The 20214-nt window shown below is 42.6% G+C and overlaps 1 protein-coding gene across 22 annotated transcripts in view; it reads left to right on the forward strand.

Annotated features, from left to right (window-relative positions):
• The window catches only part of PARD3 (par-3 family cell polarity regulator), a 714326-nt gene that overhangs the window by 105401 nt on the left and 588711 nt on the right, over window positions 1-20214 (forward strand). For 20 of the 22 annotated variants that reach the window (XM_037986591.2, XM_037986601.2, XM_037986605.2 and 17 more), the window contains exon 2: window positions 17272-17373. In XM_037986591.2, the coding sequence (XP_037842519.1) occupies window positions 17272-17373 (102 nt within the window). Of the gene's footprint in view, window positions 1-14625; window positions 14785-14845; window positions 15259-17271; window positions 17374-20214 lie in introns of those variants that run through there. The other 2 variants (XM_037986599.2, XM_037986595.2) reach the window with 2 other exon arrangements.

The raw sequence follows: 20214 nt of genomic DNA on the forward strand, positions 1-20214 counted from the left end.
TTTATTTTAAAATTTATTTTATTTTTAAAAAGAATTTCCACTTTTAATTAATTTATTTTTGAGACGGAGTCTCACTCTGTTGCCCAGCCTGGAGTGCAGTGGTGTGATCTCAGCTCACCACAACCTCCGCCTCCTGGGTTCAAGTGATTCTCCTGCACTTAGCCTCCCGAGTAGTTGGGATTACAGGTGCCTGCCACACGCCTGGCTAATTTTTTTTTTTGTTTTTTTTAATAGACAGGGTTTCACGATGTTGGCCAGGCTGGTCTTGAAATCCTGACTTAAAGCAATCTGCCTGCCTTGGCCTCTCAAAGTGCTATGATTACAGGCATGAGCCACTGCACCCGGCCTCAGCTTTTATTTTAGATTCAGGGATACTCGTGCAGGTTTGTTAATGGGTGTATTGCTTGATGCTGAGGCTTGGGGTACAATTGATTCCATCACCCAGGTAGTGAGCATAGTACCCAATAGCTTTTCAACCGTTTCCCCAGCCTCCCTTCTCCTTCTTGTAGTCCCCAGTGTTTATTGTTGCCATCTTTATGTCCATGTGTACCCCCTTGAAAAAAGTTTTTTATCGTGGGTGTTGCGACAGTCTCTCCCTTCCTGATGTGTCCCCTGGTAAACTTCTTGGAAGAGTCAGTGCGTTCTAAAGGGAAAATATGGATTTCCAGGTCAGCGCCTGAGCCTAAGCTGTGCTCGACTGCGACATTACGTGGTGTTGATCTCAGGCAAGTCGAGTGTCCTATTCCTTAGTCTCTTCTTCAAAAAAATACAGCTGAAAACATTGATCTTGCAGGATTGCCACACGGGAAAGCAAGCATCATGTCAGAAGTGCTCTGTAATCACAGTGAGGGTGAAGGAATGGAATGGATTAGGAGGTGGGCGCAGCACCAGGTGCCTGCTTTCATGGTGCTGATGGTTGTGAAGCTTGCAGATACAGATTCAAGTTCTGGAGCAGAATATCCTGTAGGTCCACACTGTGGTTTAGGGACTTAGGCTTGGATTAGTCCATATTCACTACCTGCCCTCAGTAAAGCCTTCTGTTTTCTGTCTACCAGTTCATCAGGTAACAATACTACTCACTGTTCATACCCTTCCACACTCTTAGATCCATTAGGACTAGAGTGGGGAGAACTGGGTTGGCCAAGGTGAGTTTTGGCTTGCCCTCTTTTTTCTGGGGTATGAGTAAGATATTTATCGGGGCTTAAACTCACTTCTTCTACCCAAGATTCCTGGCAGTCACGCTGGGGACCCACCTCTGCAGGTGAGGATGAAGGTATTCATATTGCAGTTTGGGTTCATTTTCATTGCAAGGGAAGAAGAGTATCTGGATGTCTTCTTTCCCCACATCTGAAATATTCTCTGGAATGTAAACTAGAATAATCACACAGCATTTCTTGAGCCAGCTCTGAGGGACAGGATAAAGGGTGAATGGGGGCGATGATCCTGACTTGGCCTGGCATGTCCAGGCATTTCTTTTGGCAGCTAGGAGAGCACAGGCCTGTGTTTGTTGATCATATTATCCTAGAAACTCTTGTGTAAGGTCTTCTATACCCAATAGGGGTATTATTTTTATTTTTTTCTAGGACACACTAGTTATGCAACACAGTGCTTTGTTCTTTGTTTTATGCAAAAAAAGCTGAAGATGTCCCCTGCCTTTGGAGACCTTATCTAGAGATAAAGTACCATGCATATACAGGAAATAAGCTATTAAGTGACAAATGTGTTCTAGGTAAATATTTATTTATTTTGAGCCAATCTCGCCCTGTGCCCAGGCTGGAGTGCAGTGGCACCGTCTCAGCTCATTGCAGCCTTCACCTCCTGGGTTCAAGTGATTCTTCTGCCTCAACCTTCCGAGTAGCTGGGATTACAGACGCCCACCACCAAGCCCAGCTAGTTTTTTGTATTTTTAGTAGAGATGGGGTTTCACCATGTTAGCCAGGCTGGTATCAAACTCCTGACCTCAAGTGATACACCCGTCTCGGCCTCCCAAAGTGCTGGGATTATAGGTGTGAGCCACTGCACCTGGCTTAGGTAAATACTTTAGAGTTGGAGCACATTTCATAGAGGGGGAGTTCTTGTTTTTTCTTTATTTAGACATGGGGTTTGGGTCTGTTACCCAGGCTGGAGTGTGGCGATGCAATCTTAGTTCATCTTTTGCCTTGAATTTTTGGGCTCAAGTGATCCTCCTGCCTCAGTCTCCAGAATACCTGGGACTATAGGTGTGCACCCTGATACCTGGCTAATTTTTAATTTGTTTTGTAGAGATGGAGTCTTGCTATGTTGACCAGGCTGGTCTTGAATTCCTGGCATCGAGTGATCCTCCTGCCTTGGTTTCCTGGAGTGCTGAGGTTATGGGTGCGAGCCACTGTGTCCAGCCAAGGGGATGGTTTTTAAACTGGATTTGAGAAGATGTACAATTTGGATAGTGGGAACTCTGGGGATGAAAGCTTTCCAGATATGTGGAAGAGAATAAACAAAAATATAAGAGTCTCTTCACTCGACCAGTATTTCTTGAGCATCTTCTCTGTCTCAGACACTGTTTTGGGTGCTTGGGGTTTATCAGTGAACAGAACAATTGAACATCCAAATATGGTGAGGCAACGCTGAGTCTGGGCGCAAACCGGCTTGGGATGAGCTTTGAGAGCTTGGCCAAGGACACCGGATTTTGACTTTTAGAAAGTAGTGAGTCATTGGAAATAACTCATATTACAGGACAGTGACATGATAAAAGAAATATTTTGCGAAGATAAATGTAGCAAGATGTGGGACAGGATTGAAGAGATGGGGTCTAGAAGCGAACTGGACAGTCATTATTTTATTGGGAACAGGAGAGGAAGGGGGGATGGGAAAGAAAGAAATGTATTCACTAGTTATTTAAGACGATAAAAATTTAAAACTGCACATATATATTTATTATGGAATGCCAGGAAATATAAACAAGCACTGCTAGTTGTATATAGCAGTTCTTTTGTCTATGGCTATAGATAGTACATTCTCCAAACTAGGGATGAAACAACGTCTTGTGTAACAGTTTGTGAACAACGTTGTGAATTGCTCTGTTGTGTTTCATTGATTGGATGTGTTCACCCTGTTTCCTATTTTTGCATGTATAGCTAGTTTCCCATTCTCTATTGTTATATATTATATATATATGCATCTTGACCATGTATCTTTCTCCACATTTTAAATTTCTGGATCAATGGGTATATTTTGTTTTAAGCATTTTGATGCATGGTACCAAATTCTACCTCTCTGTCCCCCTGCCTCTCCAAAAATGTGTGCAAAATACTCAGAAGCAGTATGTGAGAATGCCGGCTTCCTGTATTCTCATGAACCCTGGGTCATTAAATTTGTTTAAAATTAATCTGGTTTCCCAATTTGTTATGAAAAACTCAAATAGTAGCTGAGAGAATCATACAAAGCACAGCTGTGTCAGTTGACCTCTGGTTAGGTTTGGCCAGTGGGAGGTTTGGTGGGAGATAGGAGGCCCCGTGATGAGATAGCCCCAAAGTAGGTCCCTGCTCCCTCTCTGTTTTGGGCTGTCTCTGCAGCAAGCAAGTCTCTCCCCACATTCCAGTTCCTGCCCCTGAGTCCTCCATGGCTCCCACTTCCGCTGAGGCACTGCAGCCCTGCTCTCTGGTGCTACCTTCCCTTATCCCCTCAGCTCAGGGGTAGTCATAGCTTCCTGCTACTGCTAACCTGTGGGTGGCCCCCACCTCCACCGCCATCCTGGTTTAGAGTCACAACTCTTCTTACAAATCTTTGTACCAGTTCCCTGTATTAACTTCCCTCTCTTTAAAATACTTGAGATGATTTGCATTTTCCTGTTCGCACTCCTAATAATACATATTTATTCCTGCGTGTGTGTGTACAGGTGGAGCATCTGTCATCCAAAAATCTGAAATGCTCCCAAATTGGAACTTTTTGAGCCCTGACATGATACCACAAGTGGAAAATTACACACATAAGTACTTAACACAAACTTGGACTTAATACAAACTTGGTTTCGTGTAAAAAATTATTTAAAATATTGTACAAAATTACCTTCGGTTTATGTGTATAAGGCATATTTGAAACATAAATGACTTTTTTGTTTAATTTTGGGTCCCATCTTCGAGAAATCTCATTTCCCAAAATCTGAAAAAATTGGAAATGCGAAACACCTCTGGTCCCAAACATTTGAGTTAAGGGGTTCTCACCTGTATGTGTATATGTATATGTACATGTGTACATGTATGTATATGTGTATGTGTGTATATATATATTTTTTTGCACTATTTGCAGACATGGCTCTCTATCTTTGAATACTTCAGAACACAACTCCTTAGAACGAGGGTTTTTCCTTAAATATCCACAAAGCTATTATCACGTGGACAATTAAGAATCATTTCCTAATATTGTCTCGTATTGAGCCCATATTAAAATTTTCCTCATTGTTCCCAATATGTCTTCTACAGTGACTTCCTTTTTAACCCCAGCAAGGACCCAAACACGACTCACACCTTGAATTTGGGTATTCCTCCTTAATCTTTTTGGTCTAGAAAAGTCCCCAGGTTATTTTTTTAATGACCTATTTTTAACATTTTCTCTTGAAACATTTCTAATGTACACTTTAGTGAAATGCACCACTGATACTTTAGCTAGATTCACCAATTGTTTACATTTGCTACATTGTTATTCCATCTCTATAAACACACAGATACACATTAGTAATAGTATGCATTTTTTTTGTGCTGAACCATTTGAGACTAAACTACAGATAACACTTCTCACCCTTATTACTTAAGCATACATTTCCTCAAAACATGACTATTCTTTATATAACTATAGTACAATGATCACATTCTGAAAACTTACCAATGTATGATTCTGTTACCTAACTTAATCTGACAAATTTCTTCAGTCGTCCTTTCCTTTTTCATAGTACTTTTTCTTTCCAGATGCAGTATCCACTCCAGGATCACACATTACACTTAGATATCAGATGAAGTGGACTTTTTTTTTTTCCTTTAAAGATCAGTGCAATTGCGTTGTAAAGACAAACAAAACAAAAAAACGCACATTCTAGATTTGTCTGATTGTTTCCTTATGGTATCATTTACTTTGGTTCTCTCTCCCCTGTATTTCCTGTAAAGAAGAAGTTAGGTTATGTTTTGATTAGGTTAAATCAGGAGGATGCTGCTATCAGCAGGAATGAAGAAGGCAAGAAAGTTGGTGTTACAGGGAAGATAAGGAATATAAGCTTAATCTATTTGAAGTAAAGTAGGACTCCATAAAAACATTGTCCAGTCATAAGTAATTCCCAAATGGGTATTCTTTTGTTTGTTGCGTAAAAATTTCCTGGCAGACTTTTAAAACAGGCTTCTTGGAGGATTCAGACTGTTCCCAGGGTGAGGTGCAGTGAGAGGTGGATGTTTGAAGTGGGAGTGCTGGGAGGGTTCTGGTCTAAAGATGTGGCTTCAGCAATCCTCTGCACAGAGCCTGGAGTTGAAATAACACTGAGAAAGAGACTCTGGCAGTGAATACTAAGATAATCTGTATGCTTATAGGAGACAAATATGTATGTGTGTTCGTGGTAACCATTTTAAAGATGTCATAGCTAACATCTATTTGATTTCAAAAATTTGGGTAGAAGCGCTAAACCCACGAGTTGATGGTCTAAAACGTAGTGTATGGAAGAGGCCCAAGGTGTTTCAGCTTCCTCTCTGATCTCTTCTTGCCCCTTATTCTGAATCACTGGTTCTCAAACTTCAGTGTGCATCAGAAACACCTGAAGGGCTAGTTGAAATGTATTAACAGATGGCTGGGTCCTGCCTCCAGAGACACTTTTTTTGGTGGTGTATCCAGCTTGGGATTGGAATTTCCAGCGTATTATCAGGTGATGCTGGCCTGGACTCCCACTTGGAGAACCACCACTTTAAATCATGATGTGATTAGAGCATGTAATAGAATTTTTAACGGAGTGGCTTTTCAGACTTGGTTTTAACAACACACACCTTTTTTATCTTATTTTATTTTATTTTATTTTTTTGAAACAGGATCTCACTCTGTCACCCAGGTTGGAGTGCAGTGGCGCAATCACTGCTTATTATCACTGCTTACTGCAGCCTTGACCTCCTGAGCTGAAGCAATCATCCCACCTCAGCCTCCCCAAGTGGTTTGGACCACAGGTGCTCACCACCACAGCTGGCTAATTTTTGTATTTTTAGTATAGATGGGGTTTCATCATGTTGGCCAGGCTGGTCTCAAACTCCTGACCTCAAGTGATCTGCCCACCTCGGCCTCCCAAAGTGCTGGGAGTACAGGTGTGAGCCACTGCGCCCAACCCAAATTTTTTGTGGAGACAGTATCTCACTGTGTTGCCTAGGCTGGTTGCTAAGTCCTGGGCTCAAATGATCCTCCTGCCCCGTCCTCCCAAAGTGCTGGGATTAGAGGCATGAGCCACAACACCTGGTCCTTTTTATTAAAATAAACATTTTATGGACCTCATCTTTTAATTTTAATTAATTAATTTTAATTAATTTTTGGTACAAGGTCTCGCTTTGTTACCCCAGCTGGAGTGCAGTGGTACAATCATGACTCACAGTAGCCTCAACCTCCCAGGCTCAAGTGATCCTCATGTCTTAGCCTCCTGAGTAGCTGGGACTACCGGTGCCTGCCACCACGCCCAGCTAAGTTTTTTGTTTTGTTTTGATTTTTGTATTTTGTAGAGACAGGATCTTGCCATATTGCCCAGGCTGGTCTAGGACTCCTGAACTCAAGCAATCTGCCATGGCCTCCCAGAGTGCTGGGATTACAGGTGTGGGCCACCACGCCTGGCCTGGACCTTCTGTTTATGTACTATATTAACACATGAAGCTGTCAAAGAAGAGGCTGGCAGGAGGGGCTATGGAAAGAAGAGAGGCAACCCTGATGCTTCAGATTGGAAACTGTCAGTGTTAGTCTGAGAAAGGACTTGGGAATGAATCAGCAGACCTGGGCTGGAGTCCTGGCTGACAGCATTTATGAATTGTGACCTCTTGCCGGCAATTTATGCTCTCTGAGTCTCAGTTCTCTCATCTGAAAATAGGAATTATAAGCCCTCTTTCCACATGAGATAATGCACATGAATGCATTTTTTAAAATTGTAAAACACAGTGCAGATCTAACTGGTGGTTACTGCTGTCTCATTCTTGCCTTGGCTCTGTCCTGTGCCAGCGCTGTAGTCTGAGGCCATTCCCTCCGTTTCTGTAGAATAGTGGAGGAGTTGAGGGATTTCCATGACACTGTGTTGGCACGAAAGTCACGTCAGAGTTCGGAGGTTATCGATGGGCTGATTTCCCATATTATTGAATAATGTGTGACCCTGTGAGAGATTATGTGCTAGTTGTAATAAAACTAAATGCCAGAAAGTTATTTCCTTGAGGTTGGACTTCACCTGGTTTCATGCCTCCATTTTCACTTTTGATTGATGTGATAAATGAAGCTGTCCCCACCTGTCAAGGGAGGCAACAGGTTTGTGGTTTGCTGTCTTGTGTTGTGTTGCTGAGGCTTTGGCATTGGTATTGGGTGTGGTTTGGAGTGGAGAATGGGGGCTGAGCAGTGTACTTAGCATGAGATATTAGGCCCTCCCTTGTGGTGATACAGGTCATTATTTTGTTGTTGAACATCAGCTGTGACATCTGACTATGTCTTCTCCCTGTATTGAGAAGGCAACAAAAACATTTGTATAATGTTTAGCAGTGTTCCTGTAACAAGATTGAAAATGGGTCCTATGTTTCAGTTTATAGGGAAAGATTGGCTTTTTTTTTTCCCCCCTGAGACAGGGTCTCAACCTGTTGCTCAGGCTGGAGTGTAGTGGTACGATCATAGCTCACTGTATCCTCTACTTTCTGGGCTCAAGTGATCCTCCTGCTTTAGCCTCCCCAGTAGCTGGGACTACAGGCACACAGCACCATGCCCAGCTAATTAAAAAACCAAAATTAACAACAAGAAAAAACTGATTTGTAGAGATGGAGTCCCCCTACCTTGGCCAGGCTGGTCTCGAACTCCTGGGCTCAAGCAATCCACCTGCCTCCGCCTCTCAAAGTGTTGGGATTATAGGCGTGAGCTACTGCACCTGGCCAATCAGCATTTTAAAAAATGAAGCTGATTACATGAGGAAAAGTCAGAACTGCATGTGTGATATCTGTCTTGAAGTGCTAATGATTCTTTTTTTTTTTTTTTTTTTTTTTTTTAAAGAACAGAACTTCAGAATGTATTCTAAAAATGTTTGTTTTTGGCTTAAGTATATTGGAGAGTTACTTGCCCAGAGAATCTAGAGAGAAGCATAGTTCCTGCTGGTCGCACTCTTTTGTTGACTTTTTAAAATGAAGTGTTTTTGAAGTCTGAGGGACATTTTTAAAAACAAAACAAAAAAATGAAATGTTTTCTATTTGTTATATCACCAGTAGGACTTTATTTGTCTTGGTAACGCAACTGTCATGTGGCTAATCTGGTTGGTGGATGCTACACTGTACTGTGTGCCATGGTTATTATTTAAAGGACTTTTCAAACTTGTTTCATCTTTTTGTTTCTCAGCATGACATATGTGCACATGATCTGATAGCACTATTAGGACTATTATGAAAAAGAGCAGAGCCTTCTTTGGGAGAGGTTGCCTTTTCCAACTCTTGCTCCTGGTTCTTTTGATGTTTACTTTTATATTTTTATGTAAATTGCTTATCTCTTTCTTTTTTCTTTTGGTTTGTCATCATTTGTTGAATTAACATGGAAGGTTTAACCCTATTTCACTACCCTATGTGTGCTATGTCCCCACTCACAGGTAGCGACTTCTAGGATCTCTGTCTCTTTGTGGGTGTTTGTGTCTACGTTTCTCCTCTCTCTCACAGACTTTTTAGACCGCTTTGTTACAAATTTGATTACATATTCTAGGCTCACATTATTTTTACTATTAAAGCTGCTTATAGCTGAACCATGTATGATACCTTGATCACCTTTTCTTTCCTTCACAACTTTTGGGTTTTTCCTGAATGAAGAATGTTTTTTCCTTTGGTTGGTCTTCTGTATATTTATAACTAATGAGCATCAGCTTTAGCCAGTTGTTAAAATTGTGTCTTGCTGTGTTTAGTTGCACTGGGTACTCTTTCAGTGCTATCTTGAAGAGGCCACATTTGGGGTGTCTGGACTGGTCACTCTGCTCCAGGTTTGCAGCTGATGTCCTGGAATCTGGCATCCACCTTCACTCCACCTTCACCATCGTCCCGGGAGCTGTCTTCTGTGTTATGTCTCCCGTTTTCATATGTTGTGTCTTTCTCATTCATGGTTTATTGCCTTATTTTGTTGGAACACACCTTCCAGTTACAAAGGGGGTAATGTTTTTGGAAACGTTGCATTTCTAAAAATTGTCTTTTTTCTACCTTCGTACTTTACTGGTATTGGGGCAAGAAATGGAATTCTAGGATAGGGAACTATTTCTTGTAGGAATTTTGAAGTCACTGGTAGATTATTATCTAGATGCCGGTATTGCTGTGACTCCTTATCCCTCACTGTGGCCTGTGCTTTATTTTCTGGACGTTCTCCTTCCCTACCTGCCACCAGTCTTCTGTTTTTCTTCTGTGTTCTGATGTGCCTTGGTGTATGTCTGCTTTTATACATTGTGTTGGGATCTCTATGGAACTTTTAATGTGGAAATATATGTGATTTTGGGGAATTAACTTGAAATTGTTTTTGGTTATTTCTCTGTTTTCCCAGTTCTCTTTTTCTAGGACTCCTGTTATTCAGTTGCTTGACTTACTTGACTGGTCTAATTTTATTAGCCTTTTTTATCTTCTTCTTTTTTTTTTTCCAACTTCCTAGGGGAGATATTTTGAACTTCTCTCAATTTTCTTATTGAGCTCTTCATTTTTAGTATTTTATTTGTTTAGTTTTTTAGACAGAGTGTCTGTCACACAGGCTAGAGTGCAGTGGCCCAGTCATAGCTCACCATAGCCTTGAACTCCTGGGCTCAAGCAATCTTTCTGCCTCAGCCTCCTGAGTAGCTGGGACTGTAGGTGCATGCTACCACACCTGGCTTATTTTTATTTTTTTATTTTATTTTATTTTTGTATGGATGGGATCTTGCTGTGTTGCCTGGACTGGCCTTGAGCTCCTGGCCTCAAGCGGTTCACATGCCTTGGCCTCCAAAGCACTGGGAGTACAGGGATGAACCACTGTGCCTGGCCTGTTTTTCATATTTTAATTCCAAAATACTTTTTTTTTTTTTTTTTTTTAAATTATCCCTCAGCACGTTTCTTCCTTTCTTGCTTTCCTCCCTTCTCATCTTCCTCTGCAACCTAGATATACCATCATCTGACCTCTCTTAGAATATCAGTGATGGATTTTTGATAGCATCTTTTTATACAGTCTCTGGTTCTTTCAAGTTGTGTTTACTATTTGTTTTGTTCTCTCTTCCACTTGGGATGTTCTTAAAAGTCTGTCTCTGGCCGGGCGCGGTGGCTCACGCCTGTAATCCCAGCACTTTGGGAGGCCGAGGCGGGAGGATCACGAGGTCAGGAGATCAAGACCATCCTGGCTAACACAGTGAAACCCCGTCTCTACTAAAAATACAAAAAACTAGCCGGGCGAGGTGGCGGGCGCCTGTAGTCCCAGCTACTCGGGAGGCTGAGGCAGGAGAATGGTGAGAACCCGGGAAGCGGAGCTTGCAGTGAGCCGAGATCACGCCACCGCACTCCAGCCTGGGCGACTGAGCAAGACTCCGTCTCAAAAAAAGAAAAAAAAAAGAAAAAAAAAGTCTGTCTCTCCATGGTTGGCTCTGACTTAAGGCACTAATGGTAACTGGAGAACACTGAGTTCAGGCAAGGGCATACACTGTGAGTGAGCTTCACTGGGGCGGGTCCCTGGACTGGGCCAGATTCCCCGCCTGCCTTTTCTCTTTAGATGGACAGAGGCCCAGGGAAAGATCTTCCCACCTTTAGCCTGACAGGAATAAGCCCTGGCTGGCATTCTGAGAGCAAGTGGAAGCAGAGGGCTGGATTTTTCTACAATCATAAATATTCACTTAGCTCCTCTCATTTTTAACAAGGCACCTCTACAATTGTTCCTCCTCTAGTTTCTCAGCCCAGACCTGCTATCTGAGGCTGCAGTGAACTGCCAGGGGCTGGGAGGGGCAGCCACTGTGCTCTCTGGAAGCACTGGGAAGCTGGGGCTTTAATTACTACAGACTTTCAGACAATTTTCTTATTTTTCCTCCCATCTTTTAAATTTATTATTATTTTAATTTATTATTATTATTTTTTCTGAGACACGGTCTTTCTGTACCCAGCTGGAATGCAGTGACGCAGTCATGGCTCACTGCATCCTCAAATTCCCCAGGGTCAGGTGATCCTCCCACCTCAGCTTCCTAGGTGGCTGGGACTACAGGTATGTACTGTCATGCCTGGCTCCTTTTTTTAAATATTGAAATATTATTATTATTGTTATTTTGAGATGGAGTGTTGCCCTGTTGCCCAGGCTGGAGTGCAGTGGCACGATCTCGGCTCACTGCAACCTCCACCTCTTGGGTTCAAGCGATTCTCCTGCCTCAGCCTCCTGAGTAACTGGGATTACAGGCACCCGCCACCATGCCCAGCTAAATTTTTTGTATTTTTGGTAGAGACAGAGTTTCACCATGTTGGCCAGGCTGGTTTCGAACTTTTGACCTCAAGTGATCCACCCACCTTGGCCTCCCAAAGTGCTAGGATTACAGGCATGAGCCACCACACCCAGCCAAAATTGTTTTATTATTATATTTTAGAGACAAGCACACTGCAGCCTCGAACCCCTGGGCTCAAGAGATCCTCCACCTTAGCCTCCCAAGTAGCTGGACTGTAGGCACAGGCGCACACCACCACACCTCAGTGATTTTTCCAGTTTTTTGTAGAGATGGGGCCTCACTATGTTCCCTAAACTGGTCTGGAACTCCTGGGCTTGAGTGGTCCTCCTGCCCCTGCCTCCCAAAGTGCTGGGAGTACAGGCATAAAGTACCATGCCTAGCCTTTTCCCATCTCTGTTCCTGTGTTCTGACTTTCTTGGTTCTCCCCATTCCAGAGCCTCCGGTACGGCTCTGTGGGGGGGAGTCTTGCTGCTTCCTGGCTTTCCCCACAGTTACCTTGGGGTTCCATTTCTTAGTTCTGCAAAATGTGTTGTCTCTGGGCCATCTGCTTCTCAGCTTCCAAAAACTGTTTCCCTCATTTCCCTCTGTTCTCTTTGTTTTTGTGGGATTATGCTTGGAAAAAACAAACGACAACAACAAAATCCCCACATGTGTATTGTGGTTTCAGTGGGCTTTCAGGAGGAAATAAAAATAAAAGTGTGTCTTTTTGAGATGATGTTTTTACCCTTTCATTTTTATCTTTGTGTTCACAGTGTTCTGAATCACCTCTGCCTCTCTTCCCTGCTGCTCACACCCTTCCCCCGCTCAGGGTCCTCCTCTTGTGCCCTGTCCCTCTGGTCTACTCATTTGTTAAGAGCCGACTCTGCTAAAACCTCCCCATAAACTGACCTTTCCAAGTGAGAGTGATCTTTCCTTCCTGAGTTCACAAAACTTTTTTTTTTTTTTTTGGTGTAGTTTTCTTTGAACTCATAGTCTACCTCTTTTTTATGACTTGTTTATGTTTTGTCAGGTCAATTTTATTTTATTTTTGAGATGGAGTCTCGCTCTGTTGTTCAGGCTGGAGTGCAGTGGTGTGATCTCAGCTCACTGCAACCTCCGCCTCCCAGGTTCAAGTGATTCTCCTGGGACTACAGGAGAAGGAGGAGCTGGGACTACAGGCGCACACCACCATGCCTGGCTAATTTTTGTGATTTTTGTAGAGACAGGGTTTCCTCGTGTTGACCGGGTTGGTCTCTAACTCCTGACCTCAGGTGACCCGCCTGCCTTGGCCTCCCAAAGCGCTGGAATTATAGGTGTGAGCCACTGTGCCTGGCCTGTCAGATACATTTTAATTTCTGATGATGGGTGGTGATTGTTTCTTTGCCTTCATGCAATGCTTTGCATGTAGTAAATACTCAAAAATTTTTTTATCAACGTAAATTTTTTTCAGTGATCTTTTTCTGGTCTTAAGTTAGACAGGATATTGACGATTGCTGTATGCCATGGTTAATGCAAAAGTAGGATGCTATTTCTAGTTGCAGATACTTTTCTTGAAATTTGCACGTGCAGGTAATATGTGAAGCCTATGCATTATACATGTCATAACTCACGAAAGCTCATTAACTTGTTGCATAGGATAACGATGCTTTTTATAGAATCTGAGAGATTTCCTGAAGGTAGGTTAGGAAGTAATCTCTCCTTAAGACTTTGAGCTGTTCTCTCTTACCACATCCTGGAGTAGAGTGGGCCTCAGCATTCCTTGCAACTTGCATCTTGTAGGGTTACCTCTGCTTACATTCCAACTTAGTTTTCGGAAATGTTCTCTCTAGCACTAGGCCAGGTGAAGGTCATGTTCTTTATCTGAATAAGAGCAGTGATTCTTCATGTGGTTTTGTCTCCAGGTTTCTTCTGTGGGTTTGGACCTATCCTTGCAAGCCTTGCCCCATGGGGACATTTACTGCTTGATCATGTATTTGATGGATGAACTCTGCTCCTCATTTATTGCTGTGTATGATGGAGTTTTGGTTGTCATAATACACAATTATTGTTAAAGTCTTTTGTTATTTTAATTGGACATATCCTGAATGAGAAACCTTCTTCTTTTTTAATTGAATGTTGTGTTATGTTTGTTTATTCACCCAATGACTGATGCAATTATTGTAGAATTAGAGTTTATTGGTAGTATGAAAAGTGGCTTATCATAACTTTTATCTTCCCCCTAAGAGATGGGGCCTCACTCTGTTGCCCAGGCTGGAGTGCAGTGGTGTATTCACAGCTCACTGCAGCCTTGAACTCTTGTACTCAAGGGATCCCCCTGCCTCAGTCTCCCACTTAGCTGGGACTGCAGGTGTGGGTCACTATGCCTTGGCCTTCTAAAGTTCTGGGATTACAGGGATGAGCCATCATGCCAGACCTTATCACAATTTTTTGCTCAGCTACTTTTCTAAGTGTCTATGGACTGGACAGCAAAGATTCCTACCGTTATTATTTTAAACTTTTAATGCAAACTACTACAAAGTCAAATCAGTAAGTATGCTCTAACTTTTTCTCTATTGGATACTGGACTCTTCCCTTAAAAATAAAGCAAGTCCTCTGTTCATTGAAAGAGAATTATGTTATGAAAGCTGCCAGTTAAAATCTCCCAAGAGACCACTGTTCTAAGGAGTTGTATTTCTTGGTGGCAAAAATATCCTTCCTGGTTTTTAAACTCTTGTGGGAGGAGGTCAATGTTACATGTTTTTTTTTTTTTTTCCCCAATGCAGCATGCTCTGTTGGGGTTACTGTTGATCTCCTGCTCAGTTCTTTTCAAAAAGTCATATCCATTCAGCACATTTTTGTGGAGTGGCATTTAGTAAGTGGCAGCCTGATATTTGCCTTGGCATAATGTTATCATGACTGCTTGGCATAGCTGACTGTTGAGTCAGGACCCCTCCAGAGGCAGGAGTCAACTGTTGACTCTCAAAATTAGAAAAGCCTTGATCAGTTGGTTGGAGGATTGTAAGTCAAGTTTATAGAGTATTTCAAAGAGGGGGTAACAAATTCTGCTGATAGACCAAATAAGATGAGGACAGACAACAGACTTTTGTGTTAAGCATTGTGGAGGCTGTTGTGGATGTGATGGAAGAGGAAGCCTGATTGGAATGGGGTTATGGGAGGAAACACGCTTGAAGCAAGTATGGACAATTCTTTAAAAAATTTTGCTGTGAAGATCATCAGAGAATTGGTATAATAACTGGAAGGCAAAGTAGTGTCAACGAAAGGTTTTGTGCGGCATGTATAAAAATAATTCACAGCCTTTAAAGGCTGGAGCTTGACACCTGACTGCTATCTTCCATACGATTGTGGTTTTTAGGAACATTAACAGTGGGACAGGCTAGGCTCTGTGGCTCATGCCTAATCATCCCAGCACTTTGGGAGACTGAGGTGGGAGGATTGCTTGAGCCCAGGAGTTGGAGGCTGCAGTGAGCTATGATTGCACCATTGTACTCCAGCTTGGATGACAGAGCAAGACTCTGTCTATAAACAAAAGGAAACAGTGGACTGGAGTTCGACTGCTGATCTGCTTTGGGGGTGTGATGGTCAGGAAAAGCTCTTGGAGAAGAGGATGCCTGAGAAGTCTTGATGAACGGACAGGGCTGGCCTGGAGGGTAAGGTGGGGTCTAGGCATCGGAGGCCTTGGACACGGAGTTGGGGGGAAGTTGTGCAGGGCCTAACAGGCTGTGAAAGGGAAGATGCTGGGGAAAAGGTGGAAATGTAGCAGGTTCTGAGGGATGAAGTTAGGAGGTTGAGAAAGTCCTTAAGTGGGGATTTATTTCCAAGGGGTGGCTACAAATATTATATAAAGGCTGCAGATAATGATCTCATCTGGAGGGAGTGAACAGGATCAGGAAGCTTAAAGAATGGTTTCGTAAGCCACATTTTGGAGGTCGGTGTGCTTGTGTGTGTGGAAGTATTTTAGAAATGAAAGTTGATATTTAAGTTGATTGGTTCACCCTTAAACTTGCTTGGTGGGAAGAGGTGGGCAGGATGTGGCTATTCTAAGTGGCCAGGGGGCACCTCTTCCTTATTCACCCCCAGGACATTATTTCCAATTTTCCTTGAAGAGGAAATACCATTTACCATTAGTAAATGGTTTTGGGACTTCATTCTTTGGGGACTCAACACATCTGGACATGACAAATTCTGGAGCTGTCTCAGTGGCAGGTGTCCCAAGGACTCTTGGATGATATTGTAATTGGGATTCATGTGCAGTCAGAATAGGCCCCACAAATGAAGAGGATGCCAAGGGGTGTGTGTGTGTGTGTGTGTGTGTGTGTGTGTGTGTGTGTGTGTGTGTGTTTTACAAACTTAACTGTCAGCGTTCTATATAAATGATTCCTTTTATAGAGGTCCAGATAAATGAGGGTTCGGAGGAACTCTGTTACTTGCATAATGGTTTTAATGGTAATGCTTACTAACTTTGAGGATTAAGGTCTGAGTTACTTGCTGTGCTGGTTAAAAAGTGACAAGGATTGATCATTCTGCATTTTTAAAATAAGCATTCCATTTTAGTGATTCTTAGGCATGCTTTGTTAGAGATGGACTTGGAGAACTTCTTAAGAGTATGGATTCTCCCTGCACCCCTTCTCCAGGGTCTTGGTCAGTAGATCTGTAGTAGGGTCCAGGAATCTGTATTTGAAGTCTCATTAATCGTTTGCCTCCTTCTTGCAATCTTTGCTTCAGGAAAGAACTGTACCAAACATCACCTTTTCGGTTTGAAGAATGGAGGATTAACTTGAACTTTTGGGTAGCAAACGCAGTAGGGAATGGTGAAACATACAATTTAGTATATTTTCATTTGAACATGTATGTGAGAGTGATGTAGAAGTTCAGAAACACACAACAGTATTCCTTCTTCAGATAATTTGAAAGCAGAGTTTTAAGGATTTTAAAATATGCATACACCATATAAAAGTGTATAAAATTTAAAATATGTCCTTTTTTTTTTCATTCTCCCCAATCACACTGCAGGATAACCACTGCAAATTTGTGTGTGTGTGTGTGTGTGTGTGTGTGTTTAGGCATTTTGATGTGTGTGTGTGTGTGAGATTTTGTCTCTGTATAAAGAAACTCAAACCACACAGGTTGTGCTTTGTTCACTTTGGTCTTGTCAGCATCCTTCTGTGTCCCTATCTTTAGACCTGTTTGTAAGAAACACTTTGAGCCACCAAGTTGTGCAAACTACTTTATGCAGATAAGCAAAAATACGAATTCTTCAGACACATAATATGTGCTGTTTGCTTATTAGAATATTTCTGTAGATTGCACTGGGGGGATTAATAAGTATGATAAGTATTTCATATATTGGGCAATAGGAAATGTAGTATGCTTTAGAGAAATCAATATTACTTCTGCAGCACATATTGCTGGTTTGTGCAGTTCTATTATAATAGAGTATCAGCATCAGAGCCAAAGGGAAGAGTGTGTATGAGTCACTCCATAAAAGGAGCAGTGACTCAATACCAAACTTAGGGTGCTGCCTGAATTTTTAATCAATTGCAGTATTGTTGATATGGGGTTGATTCCTTTTTATGGGCAGGAAGTTATCATGGTTTGAAATGTCTAATTCCCTTTTGGTAATGCTAACTTGCTATATTCAATATTTCTGTTCTTTCGTATAGGACCCAAACTACTGGATACAAGTGCATCGCTTGGAACATGGAGATGGAGGAATACTAGACCTTGATGACATTCTCTGTGATGTAGCAGACGATAAAGACAGAGTGAGTTCAAGTCCTGGGGAACCTTTTTGAATGCATTTTTTTTTTTTTTTCTTTTCAGATCTGGGTACCGGGTGCGATTCTTTTCCTTTCTGTTTTAGACACATACTTTAAATTATGTTTGGGCCACCCACTCTAGTATATTTTCTTTTGTAATAAGTGTCATGAATCTTCACTGTCTTGAATACCAAGGTATAATGAGTTTCTTGATACCTGGGACTTAACACTAGATTTTGGGGTTTTAAAACTACAACTTTTACAATGGAAATATCACAAAAAGATTATGCCATATTCCACCTTAATTTAACCAAACATAACATCTTTCTTCACAACTCGGGCCTGTCCTCATCATCTCCGTATATACAGTGTACAGCCATTCTGCATTCTGGTCCCAGTGTTGGCCCAGAGAAGATCGATCCCAACAGTGGCCTGTGCGGTGCACCGTGTTACTATGCGATGGGCGAGTGTGTCCCAGGCAGCCTCCCCTGTGTGGGGCCTGGCCCTTAGGAAGCTCGGCCTTGCTGTGTGATGGGCCATTTGTGTCCTGGGCAGCCTCTCCCATGCAGGGCCTGGGTCTCAGGAAGCTCAGCCTTTTCTCTGTCAGTGCTCTGATGCTCTGTGTGTGCTTCCCCGGTCTTTACTGTGGTATGTGAGTTCGGCTCCTGGACGTTTCCACCTACTGCTCTTCTGTGTTCCCTCCCACTACCCCACTTTTTTTCTGTACTCTTGAGAGGAATGAGGAAGAGTAAGAGGAGGGGGAGGAGGAACGTTCATCGTTTTGAGAATGCCTGACAGGATGTGTGGCTCTTTTTTTTTTTTTTGAGACGGAGTCTCGCTCTGTTGCCCAGACTGTAATGCAGTGGCATGAGCTCAGCTCACTGCAACCTCTGCCTCCTGGGTTCAAGCGATTCTCCTGTCTCAGCCTCTTGAATAGCTGGGATTATAGGTGTGCGCTACCACGCCCGGCTAATTTTTGTATTTTTAGTAGAGACATGGTTTCACTGTGTTGGTCAGGCTGGTCTCAAACTCCTGACCTCATGATCCACCTGGTTTGGCCACCTGAGCCACCGCACCCAGCCCTGGCCACTGCTTTTGTATTTGGCTTATAAGGAATTGCAGAAGGGCTCATAGCCACATACGTAGTTACATCAGCATGGTTGTATGGAGGCAGCGACCTGGTTGACTGTCTCCTAAAACCTCATGGCAGTAGCACAGGATATTCAACCAGCTAGGTTACATCACGAGGTCAGAAGATGGTAAGATCACCCAGATACTCACTCTGCTTCCTACTGGGGCTCCCTCTGGTTGCTGGCCCTCTCCCTGTCAGCCTGCTTTTCTTTCCCTCAGCCATGAGCTGGGTGCACACAGCTGTTGTGTCTTGCTCACAGCTATATTCCTGACAGCATCATGCCTGGCTGAGAGTTGATGCATATCTTAAATTTTTTTTTTTTTTTTTGAGACGGAGTCTCGCTCTGTCGCCCAGGCTGGAGTGCAGTGGCCAGATCTCAGCTCACTGCAAGCTCCGCCTCCCGTGTTCATGCCATTCTCCTGCCTCAGCCTCCCGAGTAGCTGGGACTACAGGCGCCCGCCACCTCGCCCACCTAGTTTTTTTTGTATTTTTTTAAGTAGAGACGGGGTTTCACCGTATTAGCCAGGATGGTCTCGATCTTCTGACCTTGTGATCCGCCTGTCTCGGCCTCCCAAAGTGCTGGGATTACAGGCTTGAGCCACCGCGCCCGGCCTACAATTTCAAGTAAGACAAAAAAACATCAAATACCAAATATTGTGTAAATTTGGAAGATTAGATTCACTGTTGCACCTGTCACTGTGGAATTTGTCCCATGTGGCTCCTGTGGGCCAGGAATACATTGTATCAAAAAATGCAGAAGTTTTCTGCCGACTTATGTTCTGATGCTATTTTTCTTGGTGTCATTTCTCCTTCTTGGGCTTTTGAGTGAGCCAGGCTTAGGGTAACTCTGAAATCCTTTCCTGCAGTCCACTTGAAGAGTACCATCTTTCATTTGTTGTGTGGCTCAATTCCAACATTTAAGGCAACTACAGAGATTTATGAAGAATTTAAACAGGTGCTCTTTTTCCGCCAGAATGTTAGAAAGGGATGAATTAATGTATCAATCTTTCAATGTCTTCCTCTTCTCCCTTCTTCCTTCTTTTTTTTTTTTTTTTTTTGGTCTTCTCTCCTCCCTCTCTTTCTCGGTCCCTCTCTCGTTGTTACTTCCTATGTAAAAATAGCACAACTCCGTGTGAGGAAAAATTGGAAAATGCAGAAACATACAAAGAAACTAATCGCCTGCCATCCTGCTGTTGCTGAGAGCTCATCACTGTTGTTTGAGGTTTTCATCCTGACTCTTCCCTTTCTTCAGATAGATAGAGACACAGTCTTTTTCTTTTAAACAAAGAAACTTGAATAGTAGTTTTTTTTTTTTTTTTTGAGGTTAGCATATATATATTTCTGTGACCATGAACCGTAGCTATGCCAACATGGCTGTGTAGTCTTTTGTTTAAATTTAATTTACTGATTTAGAGACCCAAGCTGTCACCCAGGCTGGAGTGCAGTGGCATAATCATAGCTCACTGCAGCCTCAACCTCCCAGGCTCAAGTGATTTTCCTGCCTCAGCCTTTTATTTTAGAAAGAGTTGTATTCTAGATTCAGGGGCACATGTGCAGGTTTGTTATATAGGTAAACTGAGTGTCATGGGGGTTTGGTATACAGATTATTTTGTCACCCAGGTAATAAACATAGTACCCAGTAGACTAATTTTTTGATCCTTTCCCTCTTCAAGTAGGCCCTGCTGTCTGTTGTTTTCCTCTTTATGTTCATGTGA

This window comes from Chlorocebus sabaeus, chromosome 9 (genome assembly GCF_047675955.1).
Source record: "Chlorocebus sabaeus isolate Y175 chromosome 9, mChlSab1.0.hap1, whole genome shotgun sequence".
In the NCBI taxonomy this organism is placed as follows: domain Eukaryota; kingdom Metazoa; phylum Chordata; class Mammalia; order Primates; family Cercopithecidae; genus Chlorocebus; species Chlorocebus sabaeus.